General features: G+C 40.2%; 2 protein-coding genes across 2 annotated transcripts in view; both read left to right on the top strand.

Annotated features, from left to right (window-relative positions):
- The window catches only part of LOC137425810 (cubilin homolog), a 15,481-nt gene extending 8,197 nt beyond the window's left edge, over positions 1 to 7,284 (top strand). Inside the window, exons 3-5 of the mRNA XM_078775084.1 lie at positions 5,774 to 6,037; positions 6,993 to 7,115; positions 7,265 to 7,284. Of these exons, the coding sequence (XP_078631210.1) occupies positions 5,774 to 6,037; positions 6,993 to 7,115; positions 7,265 to 7,284 (407 nt within the window). The remainder of the gene's footprint in view (positions 1 to 5,773; positions 6,038 to 6,992; positions 7,116 to 7,264) is intronic.
- The window catches only part of LOC137424489 (cubilin-like), a 425,110-nt gene that overhangs the window by 50,759 nt on the left and 350,130 nt on the right, over positions 1 to 24,221 (top strand). The window lies entirely within an intron of this gene.

Genomic DNA, 24,221 nt, shown 5'->3' with positions numbered 1-24,221 from the left:
CACCTGGATCGACCTATGCTGTGTCCATCTCTTCCCAGTGTAATGGCACCGAAAGCATTCCTTCCACCATTGCTGTGCAAACAGGTAATTACAAAACAGATACACGACATTGATGTTGATTAGTTTGGTGACAGAAACACACAAAGTGGTCTTTAACTTTTTGATACAAATTCAACCAATTCAAAGAACACAAATCAAAACAAATCAAAGAAGATAAACAAACAAGAAGACGTCATGCAGAGCACGATACTTGCAAAATCCACCCCTCCCCCCCAAAAAGGTTGCCATGGATACATCAAATTGTCAATTTCATCAATATTAAAATTGACGATGTTGATCGAAGCTCGGGGTCAATTGGACTAAAATTGAAGATTTTTCATATGAAATTGATGACATTAGAAGCTTGACCCTGAGTTGACCTTTGACCTTTTGACCTTAAAATAGTTTGTTTCCCAATTCAGTGAGGCACTGTGCAATTGCTGTTTAATTTTCAAGTCAATCAGATGAAATTTGATGATTTTTTTCTGATGAAAATTTATGATTTTGGAAATAATGACCGTGACTTGTCCTTTGTCCTTTTGACCTCAAAAATAGTTGGTTTTCCAATATGTTGACTCAACATGCAAAAGTTTTTCAATTTACAAGTCAATCGGATGGAAAATGGCGATTTTGGAAATTTGACCTCCAGATTACCTTTGACCTCAAAATCAAAAGGCTTCTCAATTGTGACGACCTCTGCATCTTGGTGAAGTTTCATGACGATCGGTTTAGAATTGTGACCTGTAGGTGAGTGACAAAAACACAGAAAAATAAGCAGACAGAATACCAAACTCAACCGACCAATATATTTGAAAAATATTCGAGTTTGCAATTAATTTACAAGCAATCATTCTTGGATGGCAACTTGCAAAATCAGTTCCTGCACCTTGTCCTTTGGATCTCAAAAACAATAGACCTCCAGCTTTTGATTAACAAACTCATTCAATTACCCACTCTGCAAATTCTGTTCAGATCTCAAGTAAATTGAATGAAAGTTAAGGATTTTATGTCACCTTGACATTTGACCTTTTGAACTTTGGACGTCACAAGAGGCATCTACCTTTTGAGTTGCTCTTCCAGTTGGTTATGTTTCGTGAAGTCGGTGGGGAATTGCAACCTGGAGGCAATTGACGCACAGACAGAACAACAGGCCACACCAACCAATACACTTGAGAATATTCGATTTTGCAAGCAAAAGTGGACACTTCTCGAATGATATATCTCATAATATACTCTGCTGTGGTTGTTTCAAACTGATTCTGTGTTCCTCAGTAAGCAATGAATATGACTGACATGTGGCTTGGGTTTCTTTCAGTTATCAAAGCATGAAGCCAAATTTCTCTCGATATTTCTTGGATATTCTGTCCCAAACTTTTGCTCCTTGATGAATCCACAACAATACCAAAGCAAAAACGTTTGCATTAACATGATAATGTTGTATTTCCCAGCTCCTTCCCCTCCATTGAATATCACGGTGGTCGAACAGGATGTTATGTTTGCTTCTGTAAGATGGACGGCTCCAAACGATCCCAACAAAAACAGCTACAGATATCAAGTGACCTGGTCTCAAAACAGATACTCGATGAATTCCCGAACTGTGTACGGCACAGAACTTGATATTACACGTCTTGTTCCTGGAAAGAATTACACAGTGACTGTAACTTCCTCTTACAACGGCAAATATAGCCAACCTGCAACAATGGCTTTCACAACAGGTATTGTTCAATCTAACTCATTGGTCGAAATATTTCTGAGGTTACAGCATTATCAGATACCCGATACATTTCAGATACATTCTTGCGTTTTGTCCTGAAATGTTCTTTCATTCGAATACTTTGCAGATTACATCCATGTCTGGTCAATATGTGCTATTTAGTTGATGATAACCGCCAATATGGGAGGACTTTCAAAATGACATATGACTGCTAAACGAGGCCTTTTGCACATGTGCTGTGTGTGTGGCACACACACACACACACACACACACACACACACACACACACACACACACACACACACACACACACACACACACAACACACACATGAACGGACACTTCTCCTTTCACCAATAGATGCAAAAATCGAGTGTAATTTTGCTTCCAGTGAGATTCCCACTTGAAGCCTTTTGTTCTCGTAAGGATTATTATTATTCTCACACATTTTGTGAAGACGATTCAGAGAAGCCTGCTACAGCTAGGCATGCCTCATCTCGGCATCTCACATCGACAACTCTACGAAACTTTAACTCATTATAGATACCAATGTAACTTAGAGCATCATCAATTTAGTTTTTTTAAATTTTGACTTACATTGGCTGACATTGCCTCTGACATCATCAACCTCAAACATCTTCTCCAGAACTGCTGAACAGACAAATGCGAAATTTTACAAATATGATCCCCAAGCCATAAGGATAAAAGTTAACGAAAAAATACGTCATTGGTCACGTGGTTTGGCGGCCATGTTGAATTAAAAAATAAAACTTTGAAAACCTACTTCTCTGAAACCGCTGACCTGATCGGATACGGAATTTGAAACGCATGATTACATTCCGATGGTGGAGAATATTTGCAAACTATGATGTCATCAGTCATGTGGTTTGGCCGCCATCTTGAATTTAAGCTAAAAAAAATCCTTTCTGGAGTACCTCTTCACGGTTTTGAGAACCCGGGGAATGTGAGTCCCGGGCAATGCAAAATGTCATACATATGATGAACTACTGATGTGGGAAAAAATATTTGTAGACTATGACGTCATCAGTCACGTGATATTGTGGCCCTCTTGGATTTAAGGGGAAAAAAGGAAATCTGTCTCCAGAACCGCTTAACTGATACAAACCAAAATTTACAGATATGATTGACTACCCATGAGGAGAATTTATTGAAAATGATCATCAGTCACGTGATATGGCGGCCATTTTTCCTGGAAGCCTATCATCACTGTTCACAGTTCTGGTTTATCTTGTGGCCCCGGAACAAAATATACATATATTTATTACGGCACTCACAACCCATTGACTCCCACTCCCAACCTCCCCTCCCCTTCCCTCAACCCCGTCTCACCCCACCTCCCAAACGTGGTTGAGAATAATTGTTAAAATTTTAACCTGACCTATAACTCGACATGCCACAGATATGACCTTCCCATCCGTGTTAAGAAGCCCGAAGGTTTGGTTAGAACGCAGCACAATCTCTGGCCTTTCACAGGTGCACATCGCCAGGAGTTTTTGCAATACAGACTTAACATATCAACTCTTTGGACGAGTTGATCAGGAAGTTCTCCAACTGTTTTGTTGTAGAGATTGAGGTGCATCCCTTTCTCGTAGGTACATTCACAAGTACTTGCAGCTTCTTTAAAAGTTTTGTTGTCAGTTTCATTCTTTAGTCCTTATCTGGGAGGCAAAGGTATGGAAGGGAGAGAGCCGCCCTGATTTGCATCGTTACTCAGGGTTTCTATGTAAGCATGCACCTCAAGCAATTTGTAGGTGGAAAACTTCATTTCAAAAGACCTGTATTTATAGAACACAACCTTCATCTCTATTGCTAACCTGTAGAAAAGCTGAGGTCTCCATGAAGGATAGATATTTGATAATACAGTTCTGTTCAATTATATAGATTGAAGTTGAATGCATTGAGTTGTAAAAATTTAACCTCTCTTTTATTTTTCTCAACAGTGCCCTGTGGTGGACAAGTGCGAGCAGAAGGCTGGCTCTCATCTCCTGGATATCCTCAATACATCTATTCCAACATGGACTGTGTTTGGGACATCGAAGCTCCTCTTGGACACGTTGTGTTACTGACCGTGGTGGATCTGAATTATTATTATTATTCATCATCATCACGGTGTTACGGGAGCTGGCTTGCTGTCGGATACAATCAGACATCTCAGGGAGACATCACCATGTGCCGTTATTCAGACGTTGGTCGAACAATTGTATCTCCTTCCAACACGATGCGGGTATTTTATCATAAGAGTTTCCATTACAGGACAAGACGCTTCAACGTCACTTTATCATCACAAGGTAGAATTTTGATTTTATGCCATTGTTGAAAATGCCCCACCCATTGATTTTGATGAGGGAAAAACTCAATGTTATTCACAGATTTTATGATGTACAGTATTCTTCTTTGATCTTTATTGCAGTATTTTCTTCAAATTTTTTGGGTTTGAATTTACTAAATTTCTGTTCCTCATTTAACCTGGTGTTGTTGCCGGTCCCTGGTGTTGGGCTAGCGGCTAGGGTGCCGGCTTAGGATCCTAGGATCCTGGGTTCGAATCCCGGTCAATCGCTGAATTAACGCCAGGGGGGTTGACTCAGCCTGTCATCCTTCCGAGGTCGGCAAATTGAGTACCAGTTCACTGGTAATTCCCTGCTTGTCGTTAAAGGCGGCAAAAAGGGTTGGCGTCAGGAAGGGCATCCGGCCGTAAAACATTGCTTCAAAAAGGGGACCGAAAAACAACAACCACAGTTCCCGAAAAAGGCCAACCCCCGCTTGCGGGGAAAAATGGCCTCTAAAAGGTGGTATTTAACCTCAAAATGTTTATGTGATAACATCAGAAAATAGATTGCTGAAAGTGACCGACAGGATGGTTCCCAGAACCTTAAATTTAGAAATGACTTTGGAAAACCAGAACCATAACTGAGCAGATTCCATTTGTAAATTTATGTTAAAGATAAGACAGTCGTTTAATCCAGTGCAGTTGATGTGGTAGACACAACATTTACATTCTCAATTACATTTTGAAAACGATGCAAATGCAAAAGGGGAAGTGAAAAAATCAAAAGCTAAAGTATCCTATTGAACCCCTGAAGTTAAGAAGTTCAAGGATGAACAAACCAATCAAAGTGCAAGTCAACGGAACCCTGCATAACAACCCACAATTGTCCCTTTCTTGTAGCATTCCCAACGTCTGATTACAAGCACAGCACCAAATGTCCACAACCAAAGGAGAGATATAACAAGAATATTCTCAACACAATTTTCCCCTTCATAGAAGGGGAGTGGAGGGTGTAGTTAATGAGAGAATGAAAGAGAGTTGAGGCATGCGTTCAGTGTGAAACATCATCTGAACTAGAATGGTACTCGGTTGAGCATGTACCTCCCTCCGCCAGGCTGAACAGTTTATGTTTTGTATCCCATTGATAGGCCGGATCTGGATTCGGACCTGAACCAAAGTCTAATCGGCTTGTTCTTGTCAGCGAACCAACTCGTCTACTAAGTTCAGTCATAACTCATCCATAACTTTTTAAAATATCATGTTATTTATCGCTTTACGTCCGATCGCTCAATGGTGAAGAATCACTGAAAAAATTAAATAAATCTCGTGTCCGAATCCATATTCACATCTTCACCAAGATCAAAAAGATTCGTCCTTGTCACACACCCAACCAGTCCACCAAGTTTCGTCCAAATCCGTCCATAACCTCTTGAGATAATTTGCGAAATTAATTTTAGCTCGACGCGCAATGATGGAGATTCCAAAAAAAATGATCGGATCTGCATCCAGATTTGGGTCTTCACCAAAATTGAATTAAATCTTCCTTGTGACACGCCCAACCTGTCCACCAAGTTTCTTCCGAATCTGTTTTTAACTTTTTGAGATATCCTGTTCAAAGGCAGACAGACAGACAAAGAGACAGGGGTGAAAACATATACATCCGTTTCAAATGTACCTTCCGTATGTATTTGTGAATCCACACTCATCACGTGTTTTTGTGTTTATCTTCACAGATCCCTGCATTCCTGCCGATCTTCGAGTAACCTCATCGAACATGACATTCGTCACCATCAGCTGGATTGTACCGAAAGACGAAAACAACACGTTCATCAGTTTTGTGTCTTTGTTCTCTTCTGGAAACAAAACTCAAACCCACACCACAACAAACAAGGAACTGACAATCACAGGACTTTCACCTGGATCGACCTATGCTGTGTCCATCTCTTCCCAGTGTAATGGCACCGAAAGCATTCCTTCCACCATTGCTGTGCAAACAGGTAATTACAAAACAGATACACGACATTGATGTTGATTAGTTTGGTGACAGAAACACACAAAGTGGTCTTTAACTTTTTGATACAAATTCAACCAATTCAAAGAACACAAATCAAAACAAATCAAAGAAGATAAACAAACAAGAAGACGTCATGCAGAGCACGATACTTGCAAAATCCACCCCTCCCCCCCAAAAAGGTTGCCATGGATACATCAAATTGTCAATTTCATCAATATTAAAATTGACGATGTTGATCGAAGCTCGGGGTCAATTGGACTAAAATTGAAGATTTTTCATATGAAATTGATGACATTAGAAGCTTGACCCTGAGTTGACCTTTGACCTTTTGACCTTAAAATAGTTTGTTTCCCAATTCAGTGAGGCACTGTGCAATTGCTGTTTAATTTTCAAGTCAATCAGATGAAATTTGATGATTTTTTTCTGATGAAAATTTATGATTTTGGAAATAATGACCGTGACTTGTCCTTTGTCCTTTTGACCTCAAAAATAGTTGGTTTTCCAATATGTTGACTCAACATGCAAAAGTTTTTCAATTTACAAGTCAATCGGATGGAAAATGGCGATTTTGGAAATTTGACCTCCAGATTACCTTTGACCTCAAAATCAAAAGGCTTCTCAATTGTGACGACCTCTGCATCTTGGTGAAGTTTCATGACGATCGGTTTAGAATTGTGACCTGTAGGTGAGTGACAAAAACACAGAAAAATAAGCAGACAGAATACCAAACTCAACCGACCAATATATTTGAAAAATATTCGAGTTTGCAATTAATTTACAAGCAATCATTCTTGGATGGCAACTTGCAAAATCAGTTCCTGCACCTTGTCCTTTGGATCTCAAAAACAATAGACCTCCAGCTTTTGATTAACAAACTCATTCAATTACCCACTCTGCAAATTCTGTTCAGATCTCAAGTAAATTGAATGAAAGTTAAGGATTTTATGTCACCTTGACATTTGACCTTTTGAACTTTGGACGTCACAAGAGGCATCTACCTTTTGAGTTGCTCTTCCAGTTGGTTATGTTTCGTGAAGTCGGTGGGGAATTGCAACCTGGAGGCAATTGACGCACAGACAGAACAACAGGCCACACCAACCAATACACTTGAGAATATTCGATTTTGCAAGCAAAAGTGGACACTTCTCGAATGATATATCTCATAATATACTCTGCTGTGGTTGTTTCAAACTGATTCTGTGTTCCTCAGTAAGCAATGAATATGACTGACATGTGGCTTGGGTTTCTTTCAGTTATCAAAGCATGAAGCCAAATTTCTCTCGATATTTCTTGGATATTCTGTCCCAAACTTTTGCTCCTTGATGAATCCACAACAATACCAAAGCAAAAACGTTTGCATTAACATGATAATGTTGTATTTCCCAGCTCCTTCCCCTCCATTGAATATCACGGTGGTCGAACAGGATGTTATGTTTGCTTCTGTAAGATGGACGGCTCCAAACGATCCCAACAAAAACAGCTACAGATATCAAGTGACCTGGTCTCAAAACAGATACTCGATGAATTCCCGAACTGTGTACGGCACAGAACTTGATATTACACGTCTTGTTCCTGGAAAGAATTACACAGTGACTGTAACTTCCTCTTACAACGGCAAATATAGCCAACCTGCAACAATGGCTTTCACAACAGGTATTGTTCAATCTAACTCATTGGTCGAAATATTTCTGAGGTTACAGCATTATCAGATACCCGATACATTTCAGATACATTCTTGCGTTTTGTCCTGAAATGTTCTTTCATTCGAATACTTTGCAGATTACATCCATGTCTGGTCAATATGTGCTATTTAGTTGATGATAACCGCCAATATGGGAGGACTTTCAAAATGACATATGACTGCTAAACGAGGCCTTTTGCACATGTGCTGTGTGTGTGGCACACACACACACACACACACACACACACACACACACACAAACACACACATGAACGGACACTTCTCCTTTCACCAATAGATGCAAAAATCGAGTGTAATTTTGCTTCCAGTGAGATTCCCACTTGAAGCCTTTTGTTCTCGTAAGGATTATTATTATTCTCACACATTTTGTGAAGACGATTCTGAGAAGCCTGCTACAGCTAGGCATGCCTCATCTCGGCATCTCACATCGACAACTCTACGAAACTTTAACTCATTATAGATACCAATGTAACTTAGAGCATCATCAATTTAGTTTTTTTTAAATTTTGACTTACATTGGCTGACATTGCCTCTGACATCATCAACCTCAAACATCTTCTCCAGAACTGCTGAACAGACAAATGCGAAATTTTACAAATATGATCCCCAAGCCATAAGGATAAAAGTTAACGAAAAAATACGTCATTGGTCACGTGGTTTGGCGGCCATGTTGAATTAAAAAATAAAACTTTGAAAACCTACTTCTCTGAAACCGCTGACCTGATCGGATACGGAATTTGAAACGCATGATTACATTCCGATGGTGGAGAATATTTGCAAACTATGATGTCATCAGTCATGTGGTTTGGCCGCCATCTTGAATTTAAGCTAAAAAAAATCCTTTCTGGAGTACCTCTTCACGGTTTTGAGAACCCGGGGAATGTGAGTCCCGGGCAATGCAAAATGTCATACATATGATGAACTACTGATGTGGGAAAAAATATTTGTAGACTATGACGTCATCAGTCACGTGATATTGTGGCCCTCTTGGATTTAAGGGGAAAAAAGGAAATCTGTCTCCAGAACCGCTTAACTGATACAAACCAAAATTTACAGATATGATTGACTACCCATGAGGAGAATTTATTGAAAATGATCATCAGTCACGTGATATGGCGGCCATTTTTCCTGGAAGCCTATCATCACTGTTCACAGTTCTGGTTTATCTTGTGGCCCCGGAACAAAATATACATATATTTATTACGGCACTCACAACCCATTGACTCCCACTCCCAACCTCCCCTCCCCTTCCCTCAACCCCGTCTCACCCCACCTCCCAAACGTGGTTGAGAATAATTGTTAAAATTTTAACCTGACCTATAACTCGACATGCCACAGATATGACCTTCCCATCCGTGTTAAGAAGCCCGAAGGTTTGGTTAGAACGCAGCACAATCTCTGGCCTTTCACAGGTGCACATCGCCAGGAGTTTTTGCAATACAGACTTAACATATCAACTCTTTGGACGAGTTGATCAGGAAGTTCTCCAACTGTTTTGTTGTAGAGATTGAGGTGCATCCCTTTCTCGTAGGTACATTCACAAGTACTTGCAGCTTCTTTAAAAGTTTTGTTGTCAGTTTCATTCTTTAGTCCTTATCTGGGAGGCAAAGGTATGGAAGGGAGAGAGCCGCCCTGATTTGCATCGTTACTCAGGGTTTCTATGTACGCATGCACCTCAAGCAATTTGTAGGTGGAAAACTTCATTTCAAAAGACCTGTATTTATAGAACACAACCTTCATCTCTATTGCTAACCTGTAGAAAAGCTGAGGTCTCCATGAAGGATAGATATTTGATAATACAGTTCTGTTCAATTATATAGATTGAAGTTGAATGCATTGAGTTGTAAAAATTTAACCTCTCTTTTATTTTTCTCAACAGTGCCCTGTGGTGGACAAGTGCGAGCAGAAGGCTGGCTCTCATCTCCTGGATATCCTCAATACATCTATTCCAACATGGACTGTGTTTGGGACATCGAAGCTCCTCTTGGACACGTTGTGTTACTGACCGTGGTGGATCTGAATTATTATTATTATTCATCATCATCACGGTGTTACGGGAGCTGGCTTGCTGTCGGATACAATCAGACATCTCAGGGAGACATCACCATGTGCCGTTATTCAGACGTTGGTCGAACAATTGTATCTCCTTCCAACACGATGCGGGTATTTTATCATAAGAGTTCCTATTACAGCACAAGACGCTTCAACGTCACTTTATCATCACAAGGTAGAATTTTGATTTTATGCCATTGTTGAAAATGCCCCACCCATTGATTTTGATGAGGGAAAAACTCAATGTTATTCACAGATTTTATGATGTACAGTATTCTTCTTTGATCTTTATTGCAGTATTTTCTTCAATTTTTTTGGGTTTGAATTTACTAAATTTCTGTTCCTCATTTAACCTGGTGTTGTTGCCGGTCCCTGGTGTTGGGCTAGCGGCTAGGGTGCCGGCTTAGGATCCTAGGATCCTGGGTTCGAATCCCGGTCAATCGCTGAATTAACGCCAGGGGGGTTGACTCAGCCTGTCATCCTTCCGAGGTCGGCAAATTGAGTACCAGTTCACTGGTAATTCCCTGCTTGTCGTTAAAGGCGGCAAAAAGGGTTGGCGTCAGGAAGGGCATCCGGCCGTAAAACATTGCTTCAAAAAGGGGACCGAAAAACAACAACCACAGTTCCCGAAAAAGGCCAACCCCCGCTTGCGGGGAAAAATGGCCTCTAAAAGGTGGTATTTAACCTCAAAATGTTTATGTGATAACATCAGAAAATAGATTGCTGAAAGTGACCGACAGGATGGTTCCCAGAACCTTAAATTTAGAAATGACTTTGGAAAACCAGAACCATAACTGAGCAGATTCCATTTGTAAATTTATGTTAAAGATAAGACAGTCGTTTAATCCAGTGCAGTTGATGTGGTAGACACAACATTTACATTCTCAATTACATTTTGAAAACGATGCAAATGCAAAAGGGGAAGTGAAAAAATCAAAAGCTAAAGTATCCTATTGAACCCCTGAAGTTAAGAAGTTCAAGGATGAACAAACCAATCAAAGTGCAAGTCAACGGAACCCTGCATAACAACCCACAATTGTCCCTTTCTTGTAGCATTCCCAACGTCTGATTACAAGCACAGCACCAAATGTCCACAACCAAAGGAGAGATATAACAAGAATATTCTCAACACAATTTTCCCCTTCATAGAAGGGGAGTGGAGGGTGTAGTTAATGAGAGAATGAAAGAGAGTTGAGGCGTGCGTTCAGTGTGAAACATCATCTGAACTAGAATGGTACTCGGTTGAGCATGTACCTCCCTCCGCCAGGCTGAACAGTTTATGTTTTGTATCCCATTGATAGGCCGGATCTGGATTCGGACCTGAACCAAAGTCTAATCGGCTTGTTCTTGTCAGCGAACCAACTCGTCTACTAAGTTCAGTCATAACTCATCCATAACTTTTTAAAATATCATGTTATTTATCGCTTTACGTCCGATCGCTCAATGGTGAAGAATCACTGAAAAAATTAAATAAATCTCGTGTCCGAATCCATATTCAGATCTTCACCAAGATCAAAAAGATTCGTCCTTGTCACACACCCAACCAGTCCACCAAGTTTCGTCCAAATCCGTCCATAACCTCTTGAGATAATTTGCGAAATTAATTTTAGCTCGACGCGCAATGGTGGAGATTCCAAAAAAAATGATCGGATCTGCATCCAGATTTGGGTCTTCACCAAAATTGAATTAAATCTTCCTTGTGACACGCCCAACCTGTCCACCAAGTTTCTTCCGAATCTGTTTTTAACTTTTTGAGATATCCTGTTCAAAGGCAGACAGACAGACAAAGAGACAGGGGTGAAAACATATTCATCCTTTTCAAATGTACCTTCCGTATGTATTTGTGAATCCACACTCATCACGTGTTTTTGTGTTTATCTTCACAGATGCCTGCATTCCTGCCGATCTTCGAGTAACCTCATCGAACATGACATTCGTCACCATCAGCTGGATTGTACCGAAAGACGAAAACAACACGTTCATCAGTTTTGTGTCTTTGTTCTCTTCTGGAAACAAAACTCAAACCCACACCACAACAAACAAGGAACTGACAATCACAGGACTTTCACCTGGATCGACCTATGCTGTGTCCATCTCTTCCCAGTGTAATGGCACCGAAAGCATTCCTTCCACCATTGCTGTGCAAACAGGTAATTACAAAACAGATACACGACATTGATGTTGATTAGTTTGGTGACAGAAACACACAAAGTGGTCTTTAACTTTTTGATACAAATTCAACCAATTCAAAGAACACAAATCAAAACAAATCAAAGAAGATAAACAAACAAGAAGACGTCATGCAGAGCACGATACTTGCAAAATCCACCCCTCCCCCCCAAAAAGGTTGCCATGGATACATCAAATTGTCAATTTCATCAATATTAAAATTGACGATGTTGATCGAAGCTCGGGGTCAATTGGACTAAAATTGAAGATTTTTCATATGAAATTGATGACATTAGAAGCTTGACCCTGAGTTGACCTTTGACCTTTTGACCTTAAAATAGTTTGTTTCCCAATTCAGTGAGGCACTGTGCAATTGCTGTTTAATTTTCAAGTCAATCAGATGAAATTTGATGATTTTTTTCTGATGAAAATTTATGATTTTGGAAATAATGACCGTGACTTGTCCTTTGTCCTTTTGACCTCAAAAATAGTTGGTTTTCCAATATGTTGACTCAACATGCAAAAGTTTTTCAATTTACAAGTCAATCGGATGGAAAATGGCGATTTTGGAAATTTGACCTCCAGATTACCTTTGACCTCAAAATCAAAAGGCTTCTCAATTGTGACGACCTCTGCATCTTGGTGAAGTTTCATGACGATCGGTTTAGAATTGTGACCTGTAGGTGAGTGACAAAAACACAGAAAAATAAGCAGACAGAATACCAAACTCAACCGACCAATATATTTGAAAAATATTCGAGTTTGCAATTAATTTACAAGCAATCATTCTTGGATGGCAACTTGCAAAATCAGTTCCTGCACCTTGTCCTTTGGATCTCAAAAACAATAGACCTCCAGCTTTTGATTAACAAACTCATTCAATTACCCACTCTGCAAATTCTGTTCAGATCTCAAGTAAATTGAATGAAAGTTAAGGATTTTATGTCACCTTGACATTTGACCTTTTGAACTTTGGACGTCACAAGAGGCATCTACCTTTTGAGTTGCTCTTCCAGTTGGTTATGTTTCGTGAAGTCGGTGGGGAATTGCAACCTGGAGGCAATTGACGCACAGACAGAACAACAGGCCACACCAACCAATACACTTGAGAATATTCGATTTTGCAAGCAAAAGTGGACACTTCTCGAATGATATATCTCATAATATACTCTGCTGTGGTTGTTTCAAACTGATTCTGTGTTCCTCAGTAAGCAATGAATATGACTGACATGTGGCTTGGGTTTCTTTCAGTTATCAAAGCATGAAGCCAAATTTCTCTCGATATTTCTTGGATATTCTGTCCCAAACTTTTGCTCCTTGATGAATCCACAACAATACCAAAGCAAAAACGTTTGCATTAACATGATAATGTTGTATTTCCCAGCTCCTTCCCCTCCATTGAATATCACGGTGGTCGAACAGGATGTTATGTTTGCTTCTGTAAGATGGACGGCTCCAAACGATCCCAACAAAAACAGCTACAGATATCAAGTGACCTGGTCTCAAAACAGATACTCGATGAATTCCCGAACTGTGTACGGCACAGAACTTGATATTACACGTCTTGTTCCTGGAAAGAATTACACAGTGACTGTAACTTCCTCTTACAACGGCAAATATAGCCAACCTGCAACAATGGCTTTCACAACAGGTATTGTTCAATCTAACTCATTGGTCGAAATATTTCTGAGGTTACAGCATTATCAGATACCCGATACATTTCAGATACATTCTTGCGTTTTGTCCTGAAATGTTCTTTCATTCGAATACTTTGCAGATTACATCCATGTCTGGTCAATATGTGCTATTTAGTTGATGATAACCGCCAATATGGGAGGACTTTCAAAATGACATATGACTGCTAAACGAGGCCTTTTGCACATGTGCTGTGTGTGTGGCACACACACACACACACACACACACACACACACACACACACACACACACACACACACACACACACACACAAACACACACATGAACGGACACTTCTCCTTTCACCAATAGATGCAAAAATCGAGTGTAATTTTGCTTCCAGTGAGATTCCCACTTGAAGCCTTTTGTTCTCGTAAGGATTATTATTATTCTCACACATTTTGTGAAGACGATTCTGAGAAGCCTGCTACAGCTAGGCATGCCTCATCTCGGCATCTCACATCGACAACTCTACGAAACTTTAACTCATTATAGATACCAATGTAACTTAGAGCATCATCAATTTAGTTTTTTTAAATTTTGACTTACATTGGCTGACATTGCCTCTGACATCATCAACCTCAAACATCTTCTCCAGAACTGCTGAACAGACAAATGCGAAATTTTACAAATATGATCCCCAAGCCATAAGGATAAAAGTTAACGAAAAAATACGTCATTGGTCACGTGGTTTGGCGGCCATGTTGAATTAAAAAATAAAACTTTGAAAACCTACTTCTCTGAAACCGCTGACCTGATCGGATACGGAATTTGAAACGCATGATTACATTCCGATGGTGGAGAATATTTGCAAACTATGATGTCATCAGTCATGTGGTTTGGCCGCCATCTTGAATTTAAGCTAAAAAAAATCCTTTCTGGAGTACCTCTTCACGGTTTTGAGAACCCGGGGAATGTGAGTCCCGGGCAATGCAAAATGTCATACATATGATGAACTACTGATGTGGGAAAAAATATTTGTAGACTATGACGTCATCAGTCACGTGATATTGTGGCCCTCTTGGATTTAAGGGGAAAAAAGGAAATCTGTCTCCAGAACCGCTTAACTGATACAAACCAAAATTTACAGATATGATTGACTACCCATGAGGAGAATTTATTGAAAATGATCATCAGTCACGTGATATGGCGGCCATTTTTCCTGGAAGCCTATCATCACTGTTCACAGTTCTGGTTTATCTTGTGGCCCCGGAACAAAATATACATATATTTATTACGGCACTCACAACCCATTGACTCCCACTCCCAACCTCCCCTCCCCTTCCCTCAACCCCGTCTCACCCCACCTCCCAAACGTGGTTGAGAATAATTGTTAAAATTTTAACCTGACCTATAACTCGACATGCCACAGATATGACCTTCCCATCCGTGTTAAGAAGCCCGAAGGTTTGGTTAGAACGCAGCACAATCTCTGGCCTTTCACAGGTGCACATCGCCAGGAGTTTTTGCAATACAGACTTAACATATCAACTCTTTGGACGAGTTGATCAGGAAGTTCTCCAACTGTTTTGTTGTAGAGATTGAGGTGCATCCCTTTCTCGTAGGTACATTCACAAGTACTTGCAGCTTCTTTAAAAGTTTTGTTGTCAGTTTCATTCTTTAGTCCTTATCTGGGAGGCAAAGGTATGGAAGGGAGAGAGCCGCCCTGATTTGCATCGTTACTCAGGGTTTCTATGTACGCATGCACCTCAAGCAATTTGTAGGTGGAAAACTTCATTTCAAAAGACCTGTATTTATAGAACACAACCTTCATCTCTATTGCTAACCTGTAGAAAAGCTGAGGTCTCCATGAAGGATAGATATTTGATAATACAGTTCTGTTCAATTATATAGATTGAAGTTGAATGCATTGAGTTGTAAAAATTTAACCTCTCTTTTATTTTTCTCAACAGTGCCCTGTGGTGGACAAGTGCGAGCAGAAGGCTGGCTCTCATCTCCTGGATATCCTCAATACATCTATTCCAACATGGACTGTGTTTGGGACATCGAAGCTCCTCTTGGACACGTTGTGTTACTGACCGTGGTGGATCTGAATTATTATTATTATTCATCATCATCACGGTGTTACGGGAGCTGGCTTGCTGTCGGATACAATCAGACATCTCAGGGAGACATCACCATGTGCCGTTATTCAGACGTTGGTCGAACAATTGTATCTCCTTCCAACACGATGCGGGTATTTTATCATAAGAGTTCCTATTACAGCACAAGACGCTTCAACGTCACTTTATCATCACAAGGTAGAATTTTGATTTTATGCCATTGTTGAAAATGCCCCACCCATTGATTTTGATGAGGGAAAAACTCAATGTTATTCACAGATTTTATGATGTACAGTATTCTTCTTTGATCTTTATTGCAGTATTTTCTTCAATTTTTTTGGGTTTGAATTTACTAAATTTCTGTTCCTCATTTAACCTGGTGTTGTTGCCGGTCCCTGGTGTTGGGCTAGCGGCTAGGGTGCCGGCTTAGGATCCTAGGATCCTGGGTTCGAATCCCGGTCAATCGCTGAATTAACGCCAGGGGGGTTGACTCAGCCTGTCATCCTTCCGAGGTCGGCAAATTGAGTACCAGTTCACTGGTAATTCCCTGCTTGTCGTTAAAGGCGGCAAAAAGGGTTGGCGTCAGGAAGGGCATCCGGCCGTAAAACATTGCTTCAAAAAGGGGACCGAAAAACAACAACCACAGTTCCCGAAAAAGGCCAACCCCCGCTTGCGGGGAAAAATGGCCTCTAAAAGGTGGTATTTAACCTCAAAATGTTTATGTGATAACATCAGAAAATAGATTGCTGAAAGTGACCGACAGGATGGTTCCCAGAACCTTAAATTTAGAAATGACTTTGGAAAACCAGAACCATAACTGAGCAGATTCCATTTGTAAATTTATGTTAAAGATAAGACAGTCGTTTAATCCAGTGCAGTTGATGTGGTAGACACAACATTTACATTCTCAATTACATTTTGAAAACGATGCAAATGCAAAAGGGGAAGTGAAAAAATCAAAAGCTAAAGTATCCTATTGAACCCCTGAAGTTAAGAAGTTCAAGGATGAACAAACCAATCAAAGTGCAAGTCAACGGAACCCTGCATAACAACCCACAATTGTCCCTTTCTTGTAGCATTCCCAACGTCTGATTACAAGCACAGCACCAAATGTCCACAACCAAAGGAGAGATATAACAAGAATATTCTCAACACAATTTTCCCCTTCATAGAAGGGGAGTGGAGGGTGTAGTTAATGAGAGAATGAAAGAGAGTTGAGGCATGCGTTCAGTGTGAAACATCATCTGAACTAGAATGGTACTCGGTTGAGCATGTACCTCCCTCCGCCAGGCTGAACAGTTTATGTTTTGTATCCCATTGATAGGCCGGATCTGGATTCGGACCTGAACCAAAGTCTAATCGGCTTGTTCTTGTCAGCGAACCAACTCGTCTACTAAGTTCAGTCATAACTCATCCATAACTTTTTAAAATATCATGTTATTTATCGCTTTACGTCCGATCGCTCAATGGTGAAGAATCACTGAAAAAATTAAATAAATCTCGTGTCCGAATCCATATTCAGATCTTCACCAAGATCAAAAAGATTCGTCCTTGTCACACACCCAACCAGTCCACCAAGTTTCGTCCAAATCCGTCCATAACCTCTTGAGATAATTTGCGAAATTAATTTTAGCTCGACGCGCAATGGTGGAGATTCCAAAAAAAATGATCGGATCTGCATCCAGATTTGGGTCTTCACCAAAATTGAATTAAATCTTCCTTGTGACACGCCCAACCTGTCCACCAAGTTTCTTCCGAATCTGTTTTTAACTTTTTGAGATATCCTGTTCAAAGGCAGACAGACAGACAAAGAGACAGGGGTGAAAACATATTCATCCTTTTCAAATGTACCTTCCGTATGTATTTGTGAATCCACACTCATCACGTGTTTTTGTGTTTATCTTCACAGATGCCTGCATTCCTGCCGATCTTCGAGTAACCTCATCGAACATGACATTCGTCACCATCAGCTGGATTGTACCGAAAGACGAAAACAACACGTTCATCAGTTTTGTGTCTTTGTTCTCTTCTGGAAACAAAACTCAAACCCACACCACAACAAACAAGGAACTGACAATCACAGGACTTTCACCTGGATCGACCTATGCTGTGTCCATCTCTTCCCAGTGTAATGGCACCGAAAGCATTCCTTCCACCATTGCTGTGCAAACAGGTAATTACAAAACAGATACACGACATTGATGTTGATTAGTTTGGTGACAGAAACACACAAAGTGGTCTTTAACTTTTTGATACAAATTCAACCAATTCAAAGAACACAAATCAAAACAAATCAAAGAAGATAAACAAACAAGAAGACGTCATGCAGAGCACGATACTTGCAAAATCCACCCCTCCCCCCCAAAAAGGTTGCCATGGATACATCAAATTGTCAATTTCATCAATATTAAAATTGACGATGTTGATCGAAGCTCGGGGTCAATTGGACTAAAATTGAAGATTTTTCATATGAAATTGATGACATTAGAAGCTTGACCCTGAGTTGACCTTTGACCTTTTGACCTTAAAATAGTTTGTTTCCCAATTCAGTGAGGCACTGTGCAATTGCTGTTTAATTTTCAAGTCAATCAGATGAAATTTGATGATTTTTTTCTGATGAAAATTTATGATTTTGGAAATAATGACCGTGACTTGTCCTTTGTCCTTTTGACCTCAAAAATAGTTGGTTTTCCAATATGTTGACTCAACATGCAAAAGTTTTTCAATTTACAAGTCAATCGGATGGAAAATGGCGATTTTGGAAATTTGACCTCCAGATTACCTTTGACCTCAAAATCAAAAGGCTTCTCAATTGTGACGACCTCTGCATCTTGGTGAAGTTTCATGACGATCGGTTTAGAATTGTGACCTGTAGGTGAGTGACAAAAACACAGAAAAATAAGCAGACAGAATACCAAACTCAACCGACCAATATATTTGAAAAATATTCGAGTTTGCAATTAATTTACAAGCAATCATTCTTGGATGGCAACTTGCAAAATCAGTTCCTGCACCTTGTCCTTTGGATCTCAAAAACAATAGACCTCCAGCTTTTGATTAACAAACTCATTCAATTACCCACTCTGCAAATTCTGTTCAGATCTCAAGTAAATTGAATGAAAGTTAAGGATTTTATGTCACCTTGACATTTGACCTTTTGAACTTTGGACGTCACAAGAGGCATCTACCTTTTGAGTTGCTCTTCCAGTTGGTTATGTTTCGTGAAGTCGGTGGGGAATTGCAACCTGGAGGCAATTGACGCACAGACAGAACAACAGGCCACACCAACCAATACACTTGAGAATATTCGATTTTGCAAGCAAAAGTGGACACTTCTCGAATGATATATCTCATAATATACTCTGCTGTGGTTGTTTCAAACTGATTCTGTGTTCCTCAGTAAGCAATGAATATGACTGACATGTGGCTTGGGTTTCTTTCAGTTATCAAAGCATGAAGCCAAATTTCTCTCGATATTTCTTGGATATTCTGTCCCAAACTTTTGCTCCTTGATGAATCCACAACAATACCAAAGCAAAAACGTTTGCATTAACATGATAATGTTGTATTTCCCAGCTCCTTCCCCTCCATTGAATATCACGGTGGTCGAACAGGATGTTATGTTTGCTTCTGTAAGATGGACGGCTCCAAACGATCCCAACAAAAACAGCTACAGATATCAAGTGACCTGGTCTCAAAACAGATACTCGATGAATTCCCGAACTGTGTACGGCACAGAACTTGATATTACACGTCTTGTTCCTGGAAAGAATTACACAGTGACTGTAACTTCCTCTTACAACGGCAAATATAGCCAACCTGCAACAATGGCTTTCACAACAGGTATTGTTCAATCTAACTCATTGGTCGAAATATTTCTGAGGTTACAGCATTATCAGATACCCGATACATTTCAGATACATTCTTGCGTTTTGTCCTGAAATGTTCTTTCATTCGAATACTTTGCAGATTACATCCATGTCTGGTCAATATGTGCTATTTAGTTGATGATAACCGCCAATATGGGAGGACTTTCAAAATGACATATGACTGCTAAACGAGGCCTTTTGCACATGTGCTGTGTGTGTGGCACACACACACACACACACACACACACACACACACACACACACACACACACACACACACACACACACACACACACAAACACACACATGAACGGACACTTCTCCTTTCACCAATAGATGCAAAAATCGAGTGTAATTTTGCTTCCAGTGAGATTCCCACTTGAAGCCTTTTGTTCTCGTAAGGATTATTATTATTCTCACACATTTTGTGAAGACGATTCTGAGAAGCCTGCTACAGCTAGGCATGCCTCATCTCGGCATCTCACATCGACAACTCTACGAAACTTTAACTCATTATAGATACCAATGTAACTTAGAGCATCATCAATTTAGTTTTTTTAAATTTTGACTTACATTGGCTGACATTGCCTCTGACATCATCAACCTCAAACATCTTCTCCAGAACTGCTGAACAGACAAATGCGAAATTTTACAAATATGATCCCCAAGCCATAAGGATAAAAGTTAACGAAAAAATACGTCATTGGTCACGTGGTTTGGCGGCCATGTTGAATTAAAAAATAAAACTTTGAAAACCTACTTCTCTGAAACCGCTGACCTGATCGGATACGGAATTTGAAACGCATGATTACATTCCGATGGTGGAGAATATTTGCAAACTATGATGTCATCAGTCATGTGGTTTGGCCGCCATCTTGAATTTAAGCTAAAAAAAATCCTTTCTGGAGTACCTCTTCACGGTTTTGAGAACCCGGGGAATGTGAGTCCCGGGCAATGCAAAATGTCATACATATGATGAACTACTGATGTGGGAAAAAATATTTGTAGACTATGACGTCATCAGTCACGTGATATTGTGGCCCTCTTGGATTTAAGGGGAAAAAAGGAAATCTGTCTCCAGAACCGCTTAACTGATACAAACCAAAATTTACAGATATGATTGACTACCCATGAGGAGAATTTATTGAAAATGATCATCAGTCACGTGATATGGCGGCCATTTTTCCTGGAAGCCTATCATCACTGTTCACAGTTCTGGTTTATCTTGTGGCCCCGGAACAAAATATACATATATTTATTACGGCACTCACAACCCATTGACTCCCACTCCCAACCTCCCCTCCCCTTCCCTCAACCCCGTCTCACCCCACCTCCCAAACGTGGTTGAGAATAATTGTTAAAATTTTAACCTGACCTATAACTCGACATGCCACAGATATGACCTTCCCATCCGTGTTAAGAAGCCCGAAGGTTTGGTTAGAACGCAGCACAATCTCTGGCCTTTCACAGGTGCACATCGCCAGGAGTTTTTGCAATACAGACTTAACATATCAACTCTTTGGACGAGTTGATCAGGAAGTTCTCCAACTGTTTTGTTGTAGAGATTGAGGTGCATCCCTTTCTCGTAGGTACATTCACAAGTACTTGCAGCTTCTTTAAAAGTTTTGTTGTCAGTTTCATTCTTTAGTCCTTATCTGGGAGGCAAAGGTATGGAAGGGAGAGAGCCGCCCTGATTTGCATCGTTACTCAGGGTTTCTATGTACGCATGCACCTCAAGCAATTTGTAGGTGGAAAACTTCATTTCAAAAGACCTGTATTTATAGAACACAACCTTCATCTCTATTGCTAACCTGTAGAAAAGCTGAGGTCTCCATGAAGGATAGATATTTGATAATACAGTTCTGTTCAATTATATAGATTGAAGTTGAATGCATTGAGTTGTAAAAATTTAACCTCTCTTTTATTTTTCTCAACAGTGCCCTGTGGTGGACAAGTGCGAGCAGAAGGCTGGCTCTCATCTCCTGGATATCCTCAATACATCTATTCCAACATGGACTGTGTTTGGGACATCGAAGCTCCTCTTGGACACGTTGTGTTACTGACCGTGGTGGATCTGAATTATTATTATTATTCATCATCATCACGGTGTTACGGGAGCTGGCTTGCTGTCGGATACAATCAGACATCTCAGGGAGACATCACCATGTGCCGTTATTCAGACGTTGGTCGAACAATTGTATCTCCTTCCAACACGATGCGGGTATTTTATCATAAGAGTTCCTATTACAGCACAAGACGCTTCAACGTCACTTTATCATCACAAGGTAGAATTTTGATTTTATGCCATTGTTGAAAATGCCCCACCCATTGATTTTGATGAGGGAAAAACTCAATGTTATTCACAGATTTTATGATGTACAGTATTCTTCTTTGATCTTTATTGCAGTATTTTCTTCAATTTTTTTGGGTTTGAATTTACTAAATTTCTGTTCCTCATTTAACCTGGTGTTGTTGCCGGTCCCTGGTGTTGGGCTAGCGGCTAGGGTGCCGGCTTAGGATCCTAGGATCCTGGGTTCGAATCCCGGTCAATCGCTGAATTAACGCCAGGGGGGTTGACTCAGCCTGTCATCCTTCCGAGGTCGGCAAATTGAGTACCAGTTCACTGGTAATTCCCTGCTTGTCGTTAAAGGCGGCAAAAAGGGTTGGCGTCAGGAAGGGCATCCGGCCGTAAAACATTGCTTCAAAAAGGGGACCGAAAAACAACAACCACAGTTCCCGAAAAAGGCCAACCCCCGCTTGCGGGGAAAAATGGCCTCTAAAAGGTGGTATTTAACCTCAAAATGTTTATGTGATAACATCAGAAAATAGATTGCTGAAAGTGACCGACAGGATGGTTCCCAGAACCTTAAATTTAGAAATGACTTTGGAAAACCAGAACCATAACTGAGCAGATTCCATTTGTAAATTTATGTTAAAGATAAGACAGTCGTTTAATCCAGTGCAGTTGATGTGGTAGACACAACATTTACATTCTCAATTACATTTTGAAAACGATGCAAATGCAAAAGGGGAAGTGAAAAAATCAAAAGCTAAAGTATCCTATTGAACCCCTGAAGTTAAGAAGTTCAAGGATGAACAAACCAATCAAAGTGCAAGTCAACGGAACCCTGCATAACAACCCACAATTGTCCCTTTCTTGTAGCATTCCCAACGTCTGATTACAAGCACAGCACCAAATGTCCACAACCAAAGGAGAGATATAACAAGAATATTCTCAACACAATTTTCCCCTTCATAGAAGGGGAGTGGAGGGTGTAGTTAATGAGAGAATGAAAGAGAGTTGAGGCATGCGTTCAGTGTGAAACATCATCTGAACTAGAATGGTACTCGGTTGAGCATGTACCTCCCTCCGCCAGGCTGAACAGTTTATGTTTTGTATCCCATTGATAGGCCGGATCTGGATTCGGACCTGAACCAAAGTCTAATCGGCTTGTTCTTGTCAGCGAACCAACTCGTCTACTAAGTTCAGTCATAACTCATCCATAACTTTTTAAAATATCATGTTATTTATCGCTTTACGTCCGATCGCTCAATGGTGAAGAATCACTGAAAAAATTAAATAAATCTCGTGTCCGAATCCATATTCAGATCTTCACCAAGATCAAAAAGATTCGTCCTTGTCACACACCCAACCAGTCCACCAAGTTTCGTCCAAATCCATCCATAACCTCTTGAGATAATTTGCGAAATTAATTTTAGCTCGACACGCAATGGTGGAGATTCCAAAAAAAATGATCGGATCTGCATCCAGATTTGGGTCTTCACCAAAATTGAATTAAATCTTCCTTGTGACACGCCCAACCTGTCCACCAAGTTTCTTCCGAATCTGTTTTTAACTTTTTGAGATATCCTGTTCAAAGGCAGACAGACAGACAAAGAGACAGGGGTGAAAACATATACATCCGTTTCAAATGTACCTTCCGTATGTATTTGTGAATCCACACTCATCACGTGTTTTTGTGTTTATCTTCACAGATGCCTGCATTCCTGCCGATCTTCGAGTAACCTCATCGAACATGACATTCGTCACCATCAGCTGGATTGTACCGAAAGACGAAAACAACACGTTCATCAGTTTTGTGTCTTTGTTCTCTTCTGGAAACAAAACTCAAACCCACACCACAACAAACAAGGAACTGACAATCACAGGACTTTCACCTGGATCGACCTATGCTGTGTCCATCTCTTCCCAGTGTAATGGCACCGAAAGCATTCCTTCCACCATTGCTGTGCAAACAGGTAATTACAAAACAGATACACGACATTGATGTTGATTAGTTTGGTGACAGAAACACACAAAGTGGTCTTTAACTTTTTGATACAAATTCAACCAATTCAAAGAACACAAATCAAAACAAATCAAAGAAGATAAACAAACAAGAAGACGTCATGCAGAGCACGATACTTGCAAAATCCACCCCTCCCCCCCAAAAAGGTTGCCATGGATACATCAAATTGTCAATTTCATCAATATTAAAATTGACGATGTTGATCGAAGCTCGGGGTCAATTGGACTAAAATTGAAGATTTTTCATATGAAATTGATGACATTAGAAGCTTGACCCTGAGTTGACCTTTGACCTTTTGACCTTAAAA

This window comes from Myxine glutinosa, chromosome 4, assembly GCF_964187855.1.
Source record: "Myxine glutinosa chromosome 4, kmMyxGlut1.1, whole genome shotgun sequence".
Classification (NCBI taxonomy): domain Eukaryota; kingdom Metazoa; phylum Chordata; class Myxini; order Myxiniformes; family Myxinidae; genus Myxine; species Myxine glutinosa.
This window is presented reverse-complemented; position numbering and strand designations above follow the sequence as displayed.